The sequence below is a fragment of the Salmo trutta genome, chromosome 37 (genome assembly GCF_901001165.1).
Source record: "Salmo trutta chromosome 37, fSalTru1.1, whole genome shotgun sequence".
NCBI lineage: Eukaryota > Metazoa > Chordata > Actinopteri > Salmoniformes > Salmonidae > Salmo > Salmo trutta.
This window is the reverse complement of record NC_042993.1, coordinates 34,844,735-34,865,402: the sequence shown is the minus strand read 5'-3', so window position 1 is coordinate 34,865,402 and position 20,668 is coordinate 34,844,735. Positions and strand designations below refer to the sequence as shown.

Sequence of the window (20,668 nt, the reverse complement as noted above, 5' to 3'; positions counted from 1 at the left end):
GAACATCGCGAAATGCATAAATTAAAATAGGCCTAAATTCAGTGGCGGTTCTAGACCATTTCAACTGGGGGGGCCAAGCTGGGGCCAGTTGTACTGTTAGAGGGGCCAGTTACATTAGACGTTATTGTTGTCATATCGTTTTCTTCACTGCATTGCAGGCATTAGCAGGCAAAAGACCATGTTCATAATCATCATCGTTGCCACTGTCTAATAACGGATGTAAAAAAAAGAACGATAGCAAAAATGAGTTATGTAAAAATTATTTCATACTCCACATTTAGGGGGGCCACAACGGGGTCCAAAATTGTTGTCGCAGGGGCACTGACCCCCCCCCCCCCAGAACCACTAGTGCCTAAATATGCAATAAAAAGTATTATTATTTAATGAAACCCTGGCTGGCTGTTGATGTCCTAGATCAGGGCTCTCCAACCCTGTTCCTGGAGAACTATCTTCCTGTAGGTTTTCACTCCAACCCCAGTTGTAACTAACCTGATTCAGCTTATCAACTAGCTAATTATTGAATCAGATGCGCAAGATTAGTGTTGGAGTGAAAACCTACAGGATGGTAGCTCTCCTCGAACAGGGTTGGAGAGTCCTGTCCTAGGAAATAGATCGCAAAACAGGATCCCCACTAAACTTTTTGGAAATGGCAAGTTCGATTTCTCATCCATAAACACGGTCAAGTGCAAATATGGTTCAGCAGCTCAAATCAGCAGGATTTCTATTAGAAAGGAAGTCTACCATGGATGGATCACTAAAATAATGATTACGATCACAATTCATTCATTTAAATATTATGGGGAGACCAATACATTTGAAAGCCAAGCACATTTGGAAGCCAAGCACGAGTTATCAGTGTAGCCTATTATTGTCTGGACATGACGTTGAAATATCTTCATGCCTAAAACAACAACAAAAAACTCCAGGCTACCATCATAAGAGTCGATTCAATTACAAAAATTAACAATTACAGGGGGCAGTTTTGAAAAACTAATCATGTGTGAATTCCTCTGGAGTAAGGCACATGCTTGGATAATAACTACAAAACCAACGTATCTAGTAATATCCGTCCGAATAGCGCAACATGGCAAAGAATAGGCTTATGAGCAGATTGCACCGCATCATCCCATGGGATCAGACAAGGCGGTGCAGAACAGAAATATCACTGAAATATTCGAGTTCCTACACATCACTTTCTATATTCAAACAAAATAGCCCTTTTATAGGCAAATGGGCAGCATCAAGCTCATGTCAGTCCTCTAGAATGCAAATATAGTCTTCCTAGTAGGACTCTGCAACAATGAGGTGTATGTGTGTGCGCATCTGTTTCAGCGTGTTTTGGGAGTCGAGCAAGGGTCGACTCCTATGACTCCAACCACGACTCCTACAACTCCAAAAATCCTGGAGTCGTGCACCACTATGTTCAACTCTCCGGTGCTGGTCCAGCCAGCCTTCCAGAAACTTTGCCTTCACACAGCCTGTCCGTCCGCGCGGTCCTAAATCCAGCCTACCCGCCTATTATGCGTGGGAATACTTGGAAACAGATTACCAAAATTAAAATGAGTTGAAGCTGACTTCCTTGTGTTTTTACAGTCTTTCATGCCCTCCCAAAAATAAAAAAATAAAAAAGGTTTTATTTATTTTTCCTCAGAAAAATTGAGGGGCCATATAAAACCCTGACTTATAATATCTGTATGTATTAAACACATAACTTATTTTCATTATATTTAATGGATTCATTCCTTTTATATTCCAAAACTGTGTGATCATGCCTCCAAAAACATGCTAACCTCTCACCATTACCAATAACAGGGGAGGTTAGCATTTTTTTGGGGGTATGATATTTACTATATGCCTCTAACTTTCATTATTCTTTATTCATTATTCATGATTCATTCATGATTATCTGTAGTCATGGTAGTATCCACATTAATGTAGATGTGTTCGGAACCAACTATATGGAATTCAAATTTTTCAGATTTGCTAATTATAACAAAGCAAGCTCTCAATATTTGAAAATGATATGGTGATTTGTGGAAAGCTCTACTCCTATATATTATTTTAGCTGGAATTATCATTCTCCACAAATGTTATAATAAATCAATGTATAAGTAACAATTTTATGAGAAATCATTATTAATATCCTAAAAGTGTCAATAATTAGACCACAAACAGCATTGTATAAGCTTAATCACTCACCCCCCACCCCTCCGCCCACACACACATCTTATGTTGTCCATCTGTCATTCGTTGTAAAAACTTCTCTATCACACATCTTTTGATCAACAACTATCGGTTTGTATTTCTGTCTCCATCTCTTTCGCACACATGCATGTATGTCCTTGTCTGTCATAAGGAAACTTTCCTTCTATATTTCCCTCTCTCCACCATTTCCCCTCTGTTTTTCCCTTTCAATTCCATCTCTATCACACTCTGTCTTTTACTGTGCTCTTGGCAGATCTCTATCTGTTGGCTAGACTGCAGCAGCTGCCACAGGTAAGGCAGCTTTGTGAGCTGTGATCAGAGGCAACAGTGAGAGCATATACTGCAGTGGGAAGACTCTCACACACCTCGCAGCAATTAGCCGTGTTCAATACCCACACCCAATTATTGCCTTTACTCAAAAGACTTTAGGTGACTTCTTTCCCACATATGTATGTACAGTACAGCAGCTAAACTTCAGTTGCTCTCGTGTCATTGAGAGGAAGGTATACCAACACTAATGAGAATCTCATAAAACAAATCTGGTGGGATGCTTGTCTGCTGCACTGCACAAATCCCAACCCCATTCAACACTCCACTGAAAATCTACATTTTCTACCAGCTATGAATGGGAAAGGCTCTGCTGTCGGTATAAATGAAGTCCCTGGGGGATAGCTCACCTGTTTCTCTGTTATTCTGGAAGACTGAAGTGTAAAACATTCTCCACTGTTACTGCTTTTTTCCCCCTCATAATGGGGCATTTATATTTTGAGACTCCGCATTTGAAGGCAGCCTGTGCTTCCTGGTACTGCTACCGTATCTGAATACAATGACTCACATCTACTGTATTGTTACATCTCTACTGCCTTTATCTGTCAGTAACGTTGAATATCTGCATGATGAATTTTGCAGAAAAATCTATCTGCTCATAGAAAACTAAACTAGTATTAGCTGATCAGGGCTTACCCGCCCTCGAAGATTTGGACACGGAGAAGTTCGCTCTGTTTGGAGGTGGAGGGCCCTTGCTCCTCTCTCTTCCCCTTCTTCTCCTCCTTCTCAGGCTGCTGTGGTGGCTCCTTTACTTCGACAGGGGTGCTGGGTGGGGTAGCATGTACCTACACTCAAAGACAGATACGGGCAAATTCACCAACGCACCCTGACATCTTGGTTGGCAATGATGATATAGAGTACATTGGAACAACAATTAATGTCAAACATTTAATGTATTGGTTGTGTATAATCTAACAGCATAGTGTCTGGTAATTTCCAGCTGTGGAGTTGTGGGGTATGCATTATTCGATATAATTCATAACTAAATCTGAATCAGGGGTTTTGGTAGTTTTGGTCTAATTTGCCCATGCTGTGTTATCCTACATATTGAATATTGCTGTTATATTTACCTCTGAAATGTGGGGCTTTCTGCTGCTGGCAGGGACCACCTTGCCTGTCGCCGGGGTTCGAGCTGTGGCCATGGTGTAGGTCTCTGAGCTGTGTTTCTGCTTAGAGCGCAGCAGGGACAGGGCCAGCTTGGTGGACAGGCCTGGCAAATTGGGGTTGTGCACGCTGACGCTCCAGGAGGTGTAAACGGAGGTTTGTGGCTCCCCCTGGGCAGACGGGTTGGGCTTCACGTAGTTCAAGTAGCACCAGCTGACTGAGGTGATGGTGTGGAGGCTGGGATACGAGGGGGCTTTGGCTCGCTCTGGACTCTGGGGTACAAAGGAAGCACTCATTCCCTGGCCCTCCTTCCCCTTTTCTTTCTTAGATTCAGCCTTCCCTTGCATCTCCCTCTCTTCACTGTGCCCTTCTGTGTCCCATACATTCTCTTCCTCCTCGACTTTCACAGTTACTACTCCTATCTGTGCCCTTTCCGGCTCTTTCTTTTTGTCTTCCCCTGCTTCCAGTTTTCTCCCAGTACCCCTATTTTCCTTTTCCTCTCCCACCTTCTCTTCCTCCTCCTCCTCTTCCTCCTTCACTCGTTTCTGCTGGCGCTGGGCCTCTGTGCTGAGCTCCAGACTGGCTGCAGGAGAGAGCATGCGTTTGCTCCCTCCAGCCCCCAGTGGCCCATAGCGCTCTCCGGACACAGAGCCCAGCTCCAGGGGTAGAGACAGGGGCAGGTAGCTCTTGAAGTCCGGGGTGGGGATCTTCAGGTAGGACCTCTGCAGCTTGTCCTGCTCCAGCTGACCCATGATAACCATGGCCATGCAGCAGATGGGCTCCTGGGAGCGGGCTGACGCCAGGATCTGTGAGAGGGTGGTATACAGGGCACTGGCATAGGTGATCATGTTGGTCTGGAGGCGCACTGGCACCACCAGTGACACGACTGGCGTCAGCTGCGCCAGGCACGTTGCGATGACAGGTGGGGGATGGTGGCAGGGTAGAGGGACTAAGGACTGAGGAGCTGGGGCAGGGAGAACCACGGTGGAGGGTATGGGGGGCTGTGTGGGGACTTGGATGGTGAGCCCAGGAGAAACAGGGAGGTACACAGCCTGGCCAGCCCCAGTGGGGAACTGCAGGGAGAGCAGAGCTGAAAAGGGATGGAGGGGCAGGCCTAGGCGTTCTGCCATGTGAAGCTGCCCTGGGTGGACTTGTATGGTTGGAGGGGAAGGGTGTGTGTGTAAGAAGGCTCTGTGGATGATGTGGGAGGAGAGGACATCTGAGATGGCAGTGGTGACCGGGTGGAGCTGGGCTATCTGGCCAAGAGGGAACCGATCATGCCCAGTTGGTCGCATGGGGAATGGGAGTATCCGGGGCTGGTGGAACAGCTGTACGGTCTTCCCTATGGCCTCCGGGCTGAGCCTTGAGGTGATGGCTTCAGCTGGGTGGAGGGAAGGGTGGCTGGTGTAGGACGGGCCCGGCTTGGGGCTCCCTGGTTGGCCTGAGCGGCTGGCCACGGCCCCTTCCTCGTGGTCTGGCTCACCGAGGGTGGCATGCTTCACCAGTAGGCACTTCCTCCTCTCCCTCCAGGCTGACGCAGATTGCTGCGGGGATAGGGACCCGTAGTCAAAGGATTTGCTCCTGGTCCCCACGATCTCATCCGTGTGCTGGGGGCTGGCCGGGACCTGCTCCGAGGCTGAACGCCGCATCTCTCTTTGGGGTTGGTATTGTTGGTGGAGGCCCGAGGGCACGGTGAGCATGTGGGAGCCCTGGGTGCTGCTGGAGCCCCAGGGAGAAGGCTCAGCAGTTTTTCCCCCCATGTCTTCAAAGAAGGCAATGCGGCTGGGTGAGTGGGAAATGTTGCTCTCCTGGCTGGGGCTCCGGGGCCCCAGCGATACCGACTCAAAGCTGGACTCCCCGGAAGACTGGGCAGCAGCCTCAGCTAGACGGAGACGCTTCTTCTTTGGTGGCAGCTTCTCGGCGGGGAGCTGAGCCATACTCTGGCTGCGCTGAGGCCACTGGAACTCCTCTACCACTCTCTCTGGCTCCTGAGACAAGGATGCCGTCGCCATGGGCGACACTGACACCATATCAGCATCAGGCTCCACCGTCACTAGGATCTCTGGCACTTGGATGTTGTGCTGGCGGACCAGGCGGGACATGGAGGGCGATGATTTTGGCTGCAGCTGTTTTTGCGGTGTTGACTGGCTCTCTCTGAGCTCTATAGACTCCTGGCTCTCCATGGATATACTTTCCTGCTTCTCGAAGGAGCTGGTGTGCTGGATGACCGAGATGCCCTTCCTGTCTTGCTGCTGCTGCTCAGCCTGTGAGGGAGCACCTGAGAAGGCCTCACTCTGCTGCACCAGGTTTGGCACTGCAGTGGTCGTTGCGGGGCTGCAGGTCACAACAGCTGTAGGCCTGGGGCTGGGAGGGTCCTTCTCCAGACTCTCCTCGGTCCTCCTCTTCCTCACTGCCATGGCCAGTGCCCGGAATTTATAGCGCATCATCTGGGGGCGGTCATCCCGGAATGCCCCATCCACCTCTCCTCTCTCCAGCTCCTTTATTGGCTTCCCTGTGCAGAGACCCCTGTGGGCCTCGTAACTCTCCCTTTGTTTACAGCGGGCTCCGCAGGCCTCGCACTCATACAGCCTTGGACCTTTGCGTTGCTGCTGTTGCTGCTTCCTGGTTAGGCCAATTTCTGTAGCTGCGGAGGAGGGGCCAGCCTCCTCCAGGCTGAGCTCAGCCCCGAGGGGCAACTCGATGGCGGGCTGCCGCCTCAGCAAATGGTGCTGCCCACCCACCCTCATCTTGGCCACCATGGCCTGCTGCTCATCAAAGGAGTGGCTCAGATGACAGAAGCCCCAGGGAGAGGTGGTGGAGTGGTTTCCCTGGCCTGCTGAGGTGGGCATGGAGTGGCTTCTCAGCAGAGGCAAAGAGGAGGAGGACTCCTGGACCCCCGATGGGCCCACGTCTTGGATATGGGGACGGAATGATTGGCCTGCCATACTGGGGCCTGGGCTTTCTCCCTTAGGCTCAAACACATAGGGGTCTTTGGAGGAGAAGAACTTGGGTGACTCCAGACTACTCTTCCTGGAGATCGAGGAGCGCCTGGGCTTGACGCTGTCGATCTCGCTGGTGTCCACAACCGCCTTGTTGATGGTGATGAGTTTGGTGATGTGCTCAATGACCTGCGTCTTGGGCACGCTGAAGGGCATGCTACTCTTCTCCTCTATCCCTGATGAAGAAGAGTGGGCATGCTGCTGATGGGGACCGCGCTGCTGCCCTCCAAGCCGCCCATACTTGCCCAAGATGATCTCGGCATAGGTTTTGGCATTGGGAGGGCTCACCTGGGAGTCAGCTCGGCTCATCTCAGAGCTCCTCGAAAGGGAGAAGTAGCCTGACTCTTGGCTGCCTTTACTGCTGGGGCCCAGTGAGGAAGAGGTGGAGGGAGGGTCGCCCGGGGAGGCCATGGGGCCACGCTTCCTCTCGCTCAGCCTCATGGCCAGTCTCTGCTTCACGGCCTGGGAGTCATCAGACCTCTGGCCCTCCTCTTGCCCTGACAGCGCCAAACTCCTGCTGCTCTTCTGCTTGCTCAGCCTCTCCTTCCTGTACTGACTCGTCTCCTCCTCAGAGTCTGTGCCCTCCCCCTCTGTGGGCTCCTCGGGATCCTCTCCCAGGGCGCTCATCTCAGGTCCGCTCAGGCTCAGCTCGTCCCGGCTGGATGCCAGGCCTGCCTTGATGCGGTGGGCGTGGGACTTGCGGTGCTTGTACAGGTTACTCTTGGTCTTGAAGGAGAAGCCACAGGGGATGCAGGGGTAAGGCCTCTCCCCTGTGTGAGAGCGGATGTGTTTCTGGAGAACGCTGGGTTTGGCACATGGACGGCCGCAGTAAGTGCACACGTACTTCCCCGGTTTCTGGAGCTTCCTCTCGCCTCTTTTAGATGGGCTTCCCTCTAGGACTTCCTGGTTGGGCTGGGACTGCACCCCCTGAGTGTTGTGGCCTTGGGTAGAGGAGGATTGTAGGGATGAGGTGGAGGGGGAGGAGAAGCTGCCTCCTGAAGGACCTGGGGTGTCTGTTGAGAGCTGACATGCTGCTTGGGTATTGTGCTGATGCTGGAGCCTGAGAAGCAGGTCGCTACGTTTAGGCTTGCAGTGGTGGAGGCATCCCAGGCCACCATGGACGGGGCGGGGGTTGGATGGCGGCTGCTGTGGCTGAGGTGGAAGGGACCCTGTGGGGGACTCAGCGGCCCCAGGAGAAAGAGGCTGCTGTTGCCTTCCGGATCGCTCCCCATCAGCAGGGTGGCTGGGCTCCGCCTCCATAGAGTGGGGAGGAGGCCTTACAGACACACAGGGAATGCCTCTGGGAGCAGTGCGCCACACAGCCTCATGGGGCTAGCCACAGTGCCGGAGAGATGCCTGGAACAAGGGAACATCTAATGAAGTAACTTTTTTATGAGCAGGCCAAAAGTCATTCAAGAGGACCAAATAAGACATCATTAAAAAGTGCCCCAGAGCAGCATAGAGGATGTAGGTAAACATAGATCCTCTCTCATCACGGAGTAAGTCTGAGCCATTGTGATAGGTCTTCACTGTGGACTGGGAGCTAGATGAGGGTTTGGCTTGGCATACTGCTGGACCGTTCTGACACTGTGGCTCTGGTGAGTAGAAACCTCTGGGTCTTCTCTTGTTCCGCTTAGGCTGTCACTGGTCAAACCTAGTACCTCACTGGATCTGCAGAAACACAGAAATAAGCAGAAGTGAGTCACAGAGCTTAGGCAGACCTGACAAAATACACCTAGGCATTTGTTTCATCATTATTAGTTGTGACTTGTGACACTATCAATGACTAGGTGGCCAGTCCTTAAAGACCCCAAAAACAGACTGTTTGTCATGGGGTTTAGGCCTAGTCAAAGCCCTGTGACCAAACACTGACTCTCACGTTGATATTGCTGCCACATATCATACCCTGACAAATAAGGCCACATTTCTTTGGCCTGATGAGTGGGGGAAGTGCTCTAATGATCACATTAGCGAGGTAATTGCAGTAACACCGTGTTATTGCTCTGATCTGTTCTTGCTCTACCTGTATGCTGAAGGGTCTCTGCCACATACAAAAAAGGTCTATTTCAGTGTACTTCTACCCTGTAATGTTGGTTCTGTACGCGGAAATGTGCTCTAATGGTCTCAATGCACTAACGTGCAACATCCAACATAATACCTCCTAGTTCCAAAAAAGCTCAGACACAGTGAGAGAGAAAACTCTACTACATCACTGTGTATCTATCTCTGACTCCAAACCATCTGGCTAGAGCACAGTCTGCACGAGACACCACTGCTCTAAGAAGGCCAAGCCAGGTCAACATCCAGGGCAGCAGCGCCAACAGAGAGGGTAAAAGTGTGACTCAAGTCAAAACAAACATTTGAAATTTAGCCTGAGCTTATTCGATCTTGTTCTCAAGCTGGGGGAAGAGGGGCTCTTCTTGTAATGAGTAAAGATGAGATGACAGCAAGAGGCCTTCAGCTTCTACCCCTATGTTGCACTGTCATGTACAGCCACTAGGGTGCAGCATGGCAGGGATGAGATGCCAGGTGAAGTAGTTGAAGATAGAAAAAAAGACTGTAGGAAGATAGGGAAGTGTACCTCCCCTCTTTTAACAAGACATATCTGATGTTATATTTCCCACTTTAGGAGAAACCCAGGTCTCAACTCCACAGACATAATTCTTGTACTGCAGCCAATCAAAACACATTCTGGGAGCAGCCAGAGCCAATCAAAAAATGTCACTGAGCTGTCGTAGCCAATTGCTGACAGTCCGAGCTGAGGCCCATCCACTGACATCCATCATCAGAGCAGAGCCATCAAACACACTTCTCAGTAAGTCATATTTCAGAATACCACTTTTCAGGGAGGGAATAGATGTAGGGGTTATAAGCTAGTGCATTTAACACTGTGTCTCCCTCCCACCTTCCCTGGGTAAGGCAAAAGCAGAGGTAGAGAATGAGAAGTTGACAGGGTGAGTGAGTGTGCGAGCGAGAGAGAGAGAGAGATTCCTCTCTGAGAGGCTGTGTGGAGTCATTCAGTGTCCCAGCGGCTGTCTAAACAGGCCTAGCAGAAGACTAGTCTGACTGACTCCAGCTTGGGCAGCGGTGAAAGTTTTTTTTAATGAGCCCGGGTTTCACTCGTTCTCCATATGTTCCTGAAAAACACAGCACAGTCTGGCTTCTTAACAGTGGAAAATAAAACAGAATCACACTTCCTTTTTGGAAGTGAATTCACAGATTCTCGGCTCCATTTCCATGTTCCCCTACATCTGATGATCAGACATTTAGTCTGTTTCTCCAAACAGAAGTTAACCCTTGTGTTGTCTCAAGGGTCAACAATTACTCGACACTGTTTAATAGCAGAGAGAACCCCCTAAATTATATTTTTTCAACTTGAAATTTGATGACTTTTCCTAAAGTGACCCCAACTTTACAAAAAGTGAAACATCGCCTTTGTTCACATGTCCATGAAAGCTGTACACCAACAGGGTACAAACATTTTCTTAAGGTTATTTTTGACCAGCAGTTATAAAATCATTTATACACCACACACACACACACACACACACACACACACACACACACACACACACACACACACACACACACACACACACACACACACACACACACACACAATGATAAATTGAGATTGTGTGCTACTGATTGAACTCAGACAAAACAAACACTTTATTGTGCATGTGCAGCATCTCCCCTCCACGACCCCACACGACTCAAGTTCACAGACAAAATAAAAACAATTTCAGACAAAATACATTTCTTGAAAGCATTGTTTACTAATGTTGAATGCAGTCAGAGGCTATAAAGGTGCTGCAGATGACAGTCCCCCCAGTTCTCTCTTTGCTGAAGCCATGAGTGCACGTTTCAGTGCACAACAGGTCGTAGATCTGATTTTTTCAGATGTCCAGGAGGAACAAGAGATCAATGATTTAGAAGGAGGAGGTATATGAAGAAGAAGATGGGGAAGAATACAACCCAGAGCACGATGCATCATCTTCAGATGAAGAAGAAATCCCCCAAGCTGAAAGAGAGACATTTTTGTCAAAGAACAGCAAAATAACATGGTCCTTGTCACCATATGACAACCAGGGCAGAATGGCAGCAGAATGTCATAAGGATGACCCCAGGGCCCACAAGACATGCAGCTTCCCATGCCCAGGACATCGCCTCAACATTCTACATGTTCATCACACCAGCCATCAAAAAAATCATCCCGGAGATGACAAATTTGGAGGGTTTCCGTAAATATAGAGACAACTGGAAAAGGATGGATGAGATTGACCTGCGTGCCTACATAGGGCTGCTAATCTTAGCGGGTGTGTATAGGTCCCGAGGCAAGGCTACATGTAGTCTCTGGGATGCAGAGGGAAGTCTTCTCATCAACAAGGGGGAGAGAGGACTTCTCATCAAAGTTTGCCTTCACCCCACCACCACTCTAGTTTCTTACCTCCCAAAGAGGAACAAGAATGTGGTCCTCCTGAGCACACTGCACAAAACCACAGAGATCAGTGATCATGAGGACAGGAAGCCAGCCATCATCCTGGACTACAACCACAACAAAGGAGGCGTGGACAACCTGGTCAAGGGGATTGGAACTTACAGCTGCAGGAGGATGACTGCCCGCTGGCCCCTGGTCATCTTCCATAACATCATTGATGTGTCCTCATACAATGCCTTCGTGATACGGAACAAGATCAACCCTACCTGGATGCTTGATAAGCGGAACAAGAGGAGGGTGTTCCTGGAGCAGCTGGGAAAGGTACTTGTAACCCCACACATTCAAATAAGGGAGCGCCTCCCCCGCACAGCAGCCTCTGCAGCGCTTGTGAAAGCTGTTCAGGGGGCGGAATCTTGTCCTGATCCACCTGAGGCTGCAGTTGGGGCAGGCAAGAGGAGGAGATGCAAATTCTGCCCCCCAAAGAATGACTGTAAAACAAATACTATGTGCTGCACATTTGAGAAATACATCTGCAAAGTCCATGCACACACACTTGCATACTGTCCTACATGTGCTAATTAGAGTTGATTGATTTATGTTCTTCACGTTTTTGTTTTGTATCTATTCTTATTTATTGTTGTTGTTTATACACCTTGTGGGTGGGGGAAATGGTAAAAAAAATGGGAGAAGACTAGTATTTTGTAGTTGAATTCCTCATTGTACAGTATATAAGAATATATCACTATGTTGCCAAAAAAGTTCAAGACTGTCATTGTTACCCTTCAATAAAATGCAATCAAAACTATACTCCCCTGCACATTTCTGCTACTTCTTAGGCTATACAAGTGCTATCTCTTGCTAGAAAATGTGTTTACACCTATGCAGTACCTTTAGCAATAATAATAATAATAATAATGATAATAATAAACCTTTACTTTAGTAAAGGAAACAATTATGATATGTGTGTTGTAATAAAAATGAGTGGTGTCCACTGATTAAATACAGTCTTTCTGCATTGTGAAGATGGAAAAGACAGATATTCAAAGTTTGTGATGAATTACAGGTTGTTTCTTCATGCAAAATATATTTGGGCTTTAAAATTCAATTAAGCTGCTTTATTTTAGGGGTTTAGTGAAGGTGGGTCATTTTTTACCCTTAGGACAAGGGGAGTATTTATAATGTTAAGACTACACAAGGGTTAACTTTGTTTACAGCAGAGTACTATTAACAGTAGAAATTAATAAGAATAACAGACTGACGTGACAGCATTAAAATGAACTCAAACGCCTCACAGTAAGAGAAGCAGGCGAGAAAATGTTTTGAGCTGTCCAGCTACATTGTGGTGTTAGCCTTGGAAATTAGCTAGAATAGTTAGAAAAGGGATTGGTTTTATACTGTAGCTAGGTCATGTACCAATGTGGTCTCATCACATAACAATTCCCAAGAAAGAAAAGTGAGGGTGAGAATACTACAGGAGTGTGAGACTGAGAAATAAAAAAGGCATGAGTGGGAGAGACAGGAAAAGACAGGTAAAGAGTGGGAAGATGAATGGGGAGAAAAAAGAAGGCACTATGAAGCCAGAGTGCATAGGAGGGCGATACATACTGTATATAGAAATATACCGGTGAGAGTAAGAACGAAGATAAAGAGCGGGGAGGAAAAGAATCGAGAGAGAAAAAAGAAGGAAAGGAAAGTGTCTTCCCCCTTCCTACTTGTGTTGTTTGACCTGAGCACAAGTTGGTCATCACAGTGTAAGGCTTAATAATCTCTGGCATAGTATTGATGCAGTCTTTAACCAGAGTGATTAGGCGGTTTTAGGGTGGGGGAGAGCACCGTCTGAATTATGCATGGCAGTGCAGTCTAGACTCTAGCTCAGAGCAGGGAAACACGCATTAGGGCTTTGCCAGGAAGATAAGGGGAAAGCCTGCCAGAGTGAGCAAGCACATCATCATCTCTCACACAAGCACACACATTTAAACAAGCATGCATACAGTATGTACGTGCGCACACACACACACAAAAGCATGTGTACACACACACACACACACACACGTTATCTACTAATGAATAGTGGTGGACCACAAGCGTTGGAGTTGACTCCAAAAATCCTGGAGTTATAGAAAAAAAATTGCCTAGGCAGCTAGGCTGACGTAGGCTACCGATTAGCTTTCAATATTTTGGTCAGTAGATTGTCAGACTGCTACATATGCATTGCTAATCAATCACCCAGTTCATTAGTGTGCAAGCACACACTGACAAATTTAGCAAATTTTGGTCAGTTTGGTCAAATTGGAGTCGGCGTCGAGAGAGACTCGACTACAATGACGATAGCAGGAGACGGAGTGAAAGAGAGAGTGAAAGAGAGCATGGGTCCTTTCCCACTAGCAGGAGGGGGCCAAGGGAGACTAGGCAGCCCAGGTAGAGTGCTCTGATGGGAAAAGAGAGGCAGATAGGGGCACAACAGGTTAAGTTGCCATGGTAAAAATTGGAATATACTAAAACATCTAAAAGTAAACAGAATGTATGTCACAAAGTAACATCATGACTTCACATACACTACCGTTCAAAAGTTTGGGGTCACTTAGAAATGTCCTTGTTTTTGAAAGAAAAGCACATTTTTTTGTCCATTAAAATAACATCAAATTGATCAGAAATACAGTGTAGACATTGTTAATGTTGTAAATGACTATTGTAGCTGGAAACGGCTGATTTTTTATGGAATATCTGCACAGACGTACAGAGGCCCATTATCAGCAACCATCACTTCTGTGCTCCAATGGTATGTTGTGTTAGCTAATCCAAGTTTATCAGTTTATCAACTAATCATTTGAAACCCCTTTTTCAATTATGAAAACTGTTATTCTGATTAAAGAAGCAATAAAACTGGCCTTCTTTAGTATCTTCTTTAGATACTAGTTGAGTATCTGGAGCATCAGCATTTGTGGGTTCGATTACAGGCTCAAAATGGCCAGAAAGAACTTTTTGAAACTCATCAGTCTATTCTTGTTCTGAGAAATGAAGGCTATTCCATGCGAGAAATTGCCAAGAAACGGAAGATCTCGTACAACGCTGTGTACTACTCCCTTCACAGTACAGCACAAATTGGCTCTAACCAGAATAGAAAGAGTAGTGGGAGGCCCCGGTGCACAACTGAGCAAGAGGACAAGTACATTAGAGTGTCTAGTTTGAGAAACAGACGCCTCACATGTCGACGCCTCACATGTCCTCAACTGGCAGCTTCATTAAATAGTACCCGCAAAACACCAGACTCAACGTCAACAGTGAAGAGGCGACTCTGGGATGCTGGCTTCTGTATTCTTTCGCCCATCTTAATCTTTTCTTTTTATTGGCCAGTCTGAGATATGGCTTTTTCTTTGCAACTCTGCCTAGAAGGCCAGCATCCCGGAGTCGCCTCTTCACTGTTGACGTTTAGACTGCTGTTTTGCGGGTACTATTTTAATGAAGCTGCCAGTTGAGGACTTGTGAAATTTCTAATTGACCCCACACTTTTGAACTGTAGTGTAAATCACAAGAGAAGGAAGCTTGGATTGCCATAGATACCAGCAATAACATTCTAAACACAGATTCCCAGATTCTCATTTGGCTACATTGTCATTATTGTATTCCTTTCACAATTATTTGAGAATGGATAAGGGATAGGAAACTACACTGTTTAGAAATAATAGGCTAATCCCTAATGGTTGTACTACACACGGAGCAATCACCTTGTGTATGGGGAATATGGCAGAGACTGTCATGTTATTTTCTTGAAACACATGCACGCACCAACTCGCTCACACGTTACACTGCCCAGAACACCCTCCTCTGTAGCCTGTCGGTTTCAAATCCATTCTGACAGTCAGATCAGGTAAAGAGATCCTGCCATTCCCCAGTGGCTCTGGTTGCTCTCAACGTTTCCTCCTGTTGTTTCACAAAGGCTTTTCCTTCCCACTGACCCCCTTACCTTACATTAATGCTTTATGATAACCAGGTAGAAGGAACCATATGAAGGAAGTGAGACTAAAAATGTACAGCAGTTGAAGGCTGACAGTCCAAACACTTCAATGCTGGAACCTCAGGATGGTAATTAGAATTATACTGTGGATGAATGCAGACGGGGAAAGGTTGCTGATTCACTCATTCACAAAGATCTATTTATAGTCTATGGGGTGTTAATGTACTGTTAGTGAAGCCGACGATGCGGCTCTGTTCTCTTTTCTTACAGTGACACATTCCTTTGATAGGAGTTGTCACAAGCAAAACTCCAGAGCTAATATTAGTATCAGGAAATGAAACGGCTAATCCTTTACTCTGCAGAATCAGGTCCTTCAGTACGGGAACCTGTAATGGGACACACCTCTCTGCTGTCTACTAGTGTCTACCTTTAACCTTTGTCTGTACAGTACATTCCTTTGCTGTCATCAGTTGGAAACAGTACCAAGTAGACTTGGGGTGTGGTGTGAGTGTCTTTTTATGTCTGTGTGTGTGCGCATGCGTGTGAGGCGTGCATATCATGGTGTGAAAGGGATTGCCTAGCTCCTGCCTAGCTCAAACTAGGAAGAGAGGAGAGGGGGTGTGGGTGGAGGAGGGGGAGTGTGAGTGTGAGTGCGGTGCACCGTCAGCAGAAACACAAAACAGTGGTGGAGGTACCCAGGGGAAAGGAGACCCAGGAAGAAGCTTTCTGAGGCTCCCTCTCTTCTCTTATTGTTCCATGGAACACTTGCAGTGAGTCTGCAGAGACATACAGTATTTAAATGCAGGACAAGTTAAATATCCCTTCACTCTGGATATGTGTCATGCCTTAAAATGTCCTCAAAGACCTGAGGGGTTACCCCTGAATTCCCAGGAAATTCATCAACAGAAAAGATAGAAGCTTCGTAGGGCATCAGCCTTATCAATATGGCAGCCACGGAGTTAGGGCTCAGCTTACATGTATCAGAGCATTATTATTCAGTACTAATAACAGAAGCACTTTGCTTGATACCTTGCTTCATGTCTTGAGGGGGAGATTAAAACAGATAAAATAGACTGACACCTGACTAGATTTATTTTCCTAGACATTTCCAGGTGAAAGGAACTATGCATTTCCAACTAAAGGCTAAACTCTTCTCTCGAGGTCTGTTGATAAAACAATTTTAACAACATTTCCTAGCAGTTTTAACACGTTGGGCTAAACATTAAATTAGCTTGTGACTGGAGAAGCGATAAACCCTCTTAATAAGTGCGTTCAAAAAAAAAGAAAAATAGTCTGTCATTCTTTCCGCCTCTCCTTTCCTCGCTGTAGCCTGGTGCTGTTGGTTTCCATGGAAACAAGACTACTCTGAGCTACGGCAGATGGAGAGAGAGCTGGAGGGCTACATTTATTACCCAGCATCCTCTCTGGGTACAGATGCACACTGGCAGGAGGAAGTGGTGGAACAACCTGACTTCTGCAACCATCCAGAACAGCCCCTAACCCCTGGGCTTGAGTGTCGCTGAAGGTAGAAAGCAGCCTACAGATCTAGCTTACCTTCACCAAATTGTCACCGTAACCATCAGGCCATGACAATGCAACACTGGTGTTAGATCAGTGTCTCAGGGGCAACTTGTTTACATTCATTACTTAGGTCTGTGGAAGTGACATTAGCTCAAACCATGTTCTTGGTTTTCGTTGTCAGAGAGAGTGTAAGTAAGCACTTTTACCAGATCAAATGCCCAAACCTGAACCTGAGGGTGTTTTTGTAACCAAGGGGCGTAAACACAATAAAGCTCTTTTTACTAAAACTTACAATTAACGAAACCCAGAGAATAGATGCTCTACAAATCAGATGGCATGTAAAACCAAGGTGCCCCAGACCCACCTAGGGTTACTCCCACTGTGTCTAGTAGTAGGAGATGTACACACTCAGAGGGAATTTTCTTAAACTGCATACAAGCAGTCTCTTTGAGGTCTGCTCTGCTGTGCCTCTGAGGCCGTGAGCAGGAAGAGCAGGATTTCAGAGGGCTTTGATAAGACAGGCAGTTCACAGCGATCACCATGTTCACTTTCATTAAACACAAACCGATTGGACTGTAGGTCAATTCTACCCTCCAAATCAAACAAGCAGCACAAAGGCATAGCGAAATGTACAACTAAACTAGGGATGTGACAAATGGAAAAAAAATCTTAATGTTTAAACTATAATAACTACGTGAATTCACAATGCAGCTGCGCTGCTACCAGCAACGGTTTGTGTCTCAGATGGTTAAGCATTGCACCTGTACTACCATTACAGTACCTCAATTTCACTTCGCGAAGTTTGCATTTCGTTCTCATTTAACTTCTTAAAGTATTGCCATACAGGACTTCGCTGCTGATGACGTAGTGGTGGAGAGTAGACTCCTAAATAGTTGATTCCTCGACACCTTGCAAATCGACTCCCATTTCTGAGGGTCATGTGGTGATCATAACTGACCTAAGACAGGGACTTTTTACTCGGATTAAATGTCAGGAATTGTGAAAAACTGAGTTTAAATGTATTTGGCTAAGGTGTATGTAAACTTCCGACTTCAAATGTATATCGCAATGAAATGCTGTGGCTTGCAATGTCTCGCAACTCCAGTAAAGCTGGCCTAGAATCAATGAATAGATATTCAACACGCAACAGACCGAAAAATGGACACACACTCATCATTAGCGAAGAGAAAAAGCAGGCAAGCCAGCGCAAGGAGTTTTGTGATAACTGCAAAGAATGTGACTTAATTTGGTGGGGAACAAAAAAAATCATTTTTTGGGGTTAGGGATTTCTCTTAATGTTAAAAATCCCAATTTAGTTTAAACGTTCACACCCATAATCTTAACCACAAGAAAAGCCCAGGTGGATTTGACAGAAATGTACGAGGGGCTAGGATGAAGGTCATTGATCATGTATTCGGGTAACATTATAAGAGGAAACTGACCAAAGCTCTAACCGAAATGCTGCTCTCATATTTTCACAAAGTCTAGGGATTCAACCCAATCCAGTGGGACCAGGCTGATTAGCCCGTAGAAGCTGTCAATACTTATTTTACTGCCTTTTGAACTTATTAAGAAAGGCAAAGAGACCACCCACACCAGGAAGTGGAGTGAGTATGCCTGTATAACTGTGAATCATGCATATGTAGACCACTCATCACACACTCCCATACACGTGAGCACACACACACACACACACACACTGATTAATCATCCTCTCTCTATCCACCATTAACCCTCCAAAAACAAATGGAGAGTATTGAGGACTTTGTTTTTCAGAGATGCCCTTTAATAAACTCACTCCCATTTAGCTGTACTCAACCATGAGAAAGAACTAGAACTCAGGTAGCTGCTACACTCACATCCAGTACATAACACACTCAAGCAAACTGGAGTAAAGAAGACAATCAGGAATGGCAACCCATTCAGAGAAAGCACACAAATAGAAACACTACCTATGGTACAGCAGCAGATCACACAACAGACAGTTATGAGGACTATCAATCCCAATCTAACAGACTAATTCCATTACAGTGACCATTTAGCCTCAGAGAGAGTGTAGGAGAGAGAGTTGTGAGAGAGAGGAGATCGAGTGAGAGAGGAGAGTGGGAGAGAAGAGTGAGATAGTGAAAGAGTACAGAGAGATTGAGGAAGGAGAGAGAGAGAGAGAGAATGAGCGAGGGAGGATGGAGAGCAGTTTACCTGGGAGAGAGTAGTCTGGTTTCACCCCCCAGAGGAGCTTCAGAGACACTGAGAGACATGCGGGGAGAGAGTGAGTAGATATGAGTGCTTGAGTGGGTGTGTTTCTTAGAGAGGGAGGGGGTGAGGTGAAAAGAGTGATAGAGAGAAAGAGTTAAGTAGAGGGATGAAAAAACTTAAATAGCTAAATAGAGAGCTAGGAGTGACCTACAAAGTTGCAACCTTAGAATAACCATCATCATTACAAACATTATCAAGATCATCATCATTGTTGTAACATCGAAGCATATTAACTAGGGATGCACCGATATGACATTTTGGATCGATACCGATATCCAATATTTTTCCTTGCCAAAAAGAACTATACCCGATATTTAACATTTTAGTGGCCTTTTAAGCATTCTAGTACAGTTAGATAGTTGAAACACACACACACACACACACACACACACACACTCTGACCAAGAAGTTATTTTGTTGGCATTTACGTATGTCCCCATTACCAGTAAAAAATAATCAAAACCTATTTCATTCACTTACTTGCTGTGCTGTTTCGTTGTTCATTTGCTCAGTCGTTTCATTCTCAACCAGGATTTCATCATACATGTCAAGCAGTGAAGTTTCACCTGTCTGTCTGTCCGTGGCCTCTCTTCCTCGGTGCTCAATGTCACTGTGTCCGTTTCCATTTTGTCCAGTTATGTCTAACATTTAATGTAAACCCTTTTTCTTGTCTACATCAAAGTAGCGGTCCTTATACCTAGCATCGAGCATGGTGGCGACACAGTAAAGAGGCTCAGAGAGTCCACCGAATCCCTTGTTCACAGCCTCTAGTAGAGTACTTTTTCAAGTTTTAACCCCACGGTCTGCAGTTTTGTTGAGCAGGCGTTTCAATGCCATGACAGAGGGTATCACATCTGCTGCAGACGCAGTTGATGAGCTTACTTCTCGAGTCAGTTGATCGAATGGAACTAGGAGTGTGTTCATGTTTCGAAGTTTCAAACATGTTCTCAAATGCCATTGCAGCAGCGGTATGAGAACCAGCACATTCTTGAGCATGCAATAAGGTTTTCCTCGGTACGAAATCCTCGTCGACCCACTATGCTGTCAGACCCAGCATGCTCATGGGGCTGACACAGCTGGTCCAAATGTCAGTCGTGAAGCTAATAGCAGTGATGCCCATAGCAAGTAGCTCATGGATGTGTGTTTCAATAATACTGTGTAACTCCGGTATAGCGCCTACTTGGTAGTGTGTAGCGGGGCTCGAGGTGCTCGATCAGTCAGCGAAAGCCAACATCCACAGAGAATGGTTGATTGTCAAGGGCAATGAATTCCATTATCTTGGCATTAATGGATTTCACCTTTGAGTTGTCTCACTGAAATGTTCTTACTCTTTCAAATGACTGCTCAACTTCAACTTGTTTAGTTGTTGGAAGTGTGCACTTAGGTTTTTTTTCTGCTTTTGTAGTCGCTGAACTTTCAAATGAGTAATTAGGTTTGTGGTATTCAATGATTTCACTTTCTCCCCTCCTCGAGAAATAATAGCAGCACAAACGTTGCATATGGCCTTTTAGTTATCTTCCTTTGAAACTTCAAAATAGATCCACACAGCAGACATTATGGGCTAGGTTAGGAATGCTGTATTGCACATGTAGCATCACTACGTTATCTATCTACGTTATATAGGTATGCACATCAGCTTTGACATCACTTTTGCAGATCGGCATTAAACTAGATTTTTAGCTAATATTGGCCGATTCCAATATGCTTACCGATATATCGTGCATCCCTAATATTAACGTTTGTGGTCAGACTTTATGAGGAAAATAAATATAGTACCAGGACTATGAATGAACACACACTCATTCAAACAGGTCTGAATCCTCTTGCTTTGAGACCTCTCCTCACAATTACTCCTCTTTG

General features: G+C 46.1%; 1 protein-coding gene across 2 annotated transcripts in view; it reads right to left on the bottom strand.

The window, feature by feature from the left end:
• The window catches only part of hivep3b (HIVEP zinc finger 3b), a 115,904-nt gene that overhangs the window by 21,700 nt on the left and 73,536 nt on the right, over positions 1 to 20,668 (bottom strand). The window contains exons 2-4 of one of the 2 annotated variants that reach the window (XM_029738246.1): positions 18,752 to 18,799; positions 3,603 to 8,306; positions 3,169 to 3,317 (exon numbers count right to left, since the gene is read on the bottom strand). In XM_029738246.1, the coding sequence (XP_029594106.1) occupies positions 3,169 to 3,317; positions 3,603 to 7,895 (4,442 nt within the window). In that variant the 5' untranslated portion in view covers positions 7,896 to 8,306; positions 18,752 to 18,799. The remainder of the gene's footprint in view (positions 1 to 3,168; positions 3,318 to 3,602; positions 8,307 to 18,751; positions 18,800 to 20,668) is intronic. The other variant, XM_029738245.1, reaches the window with a different exon arrangement.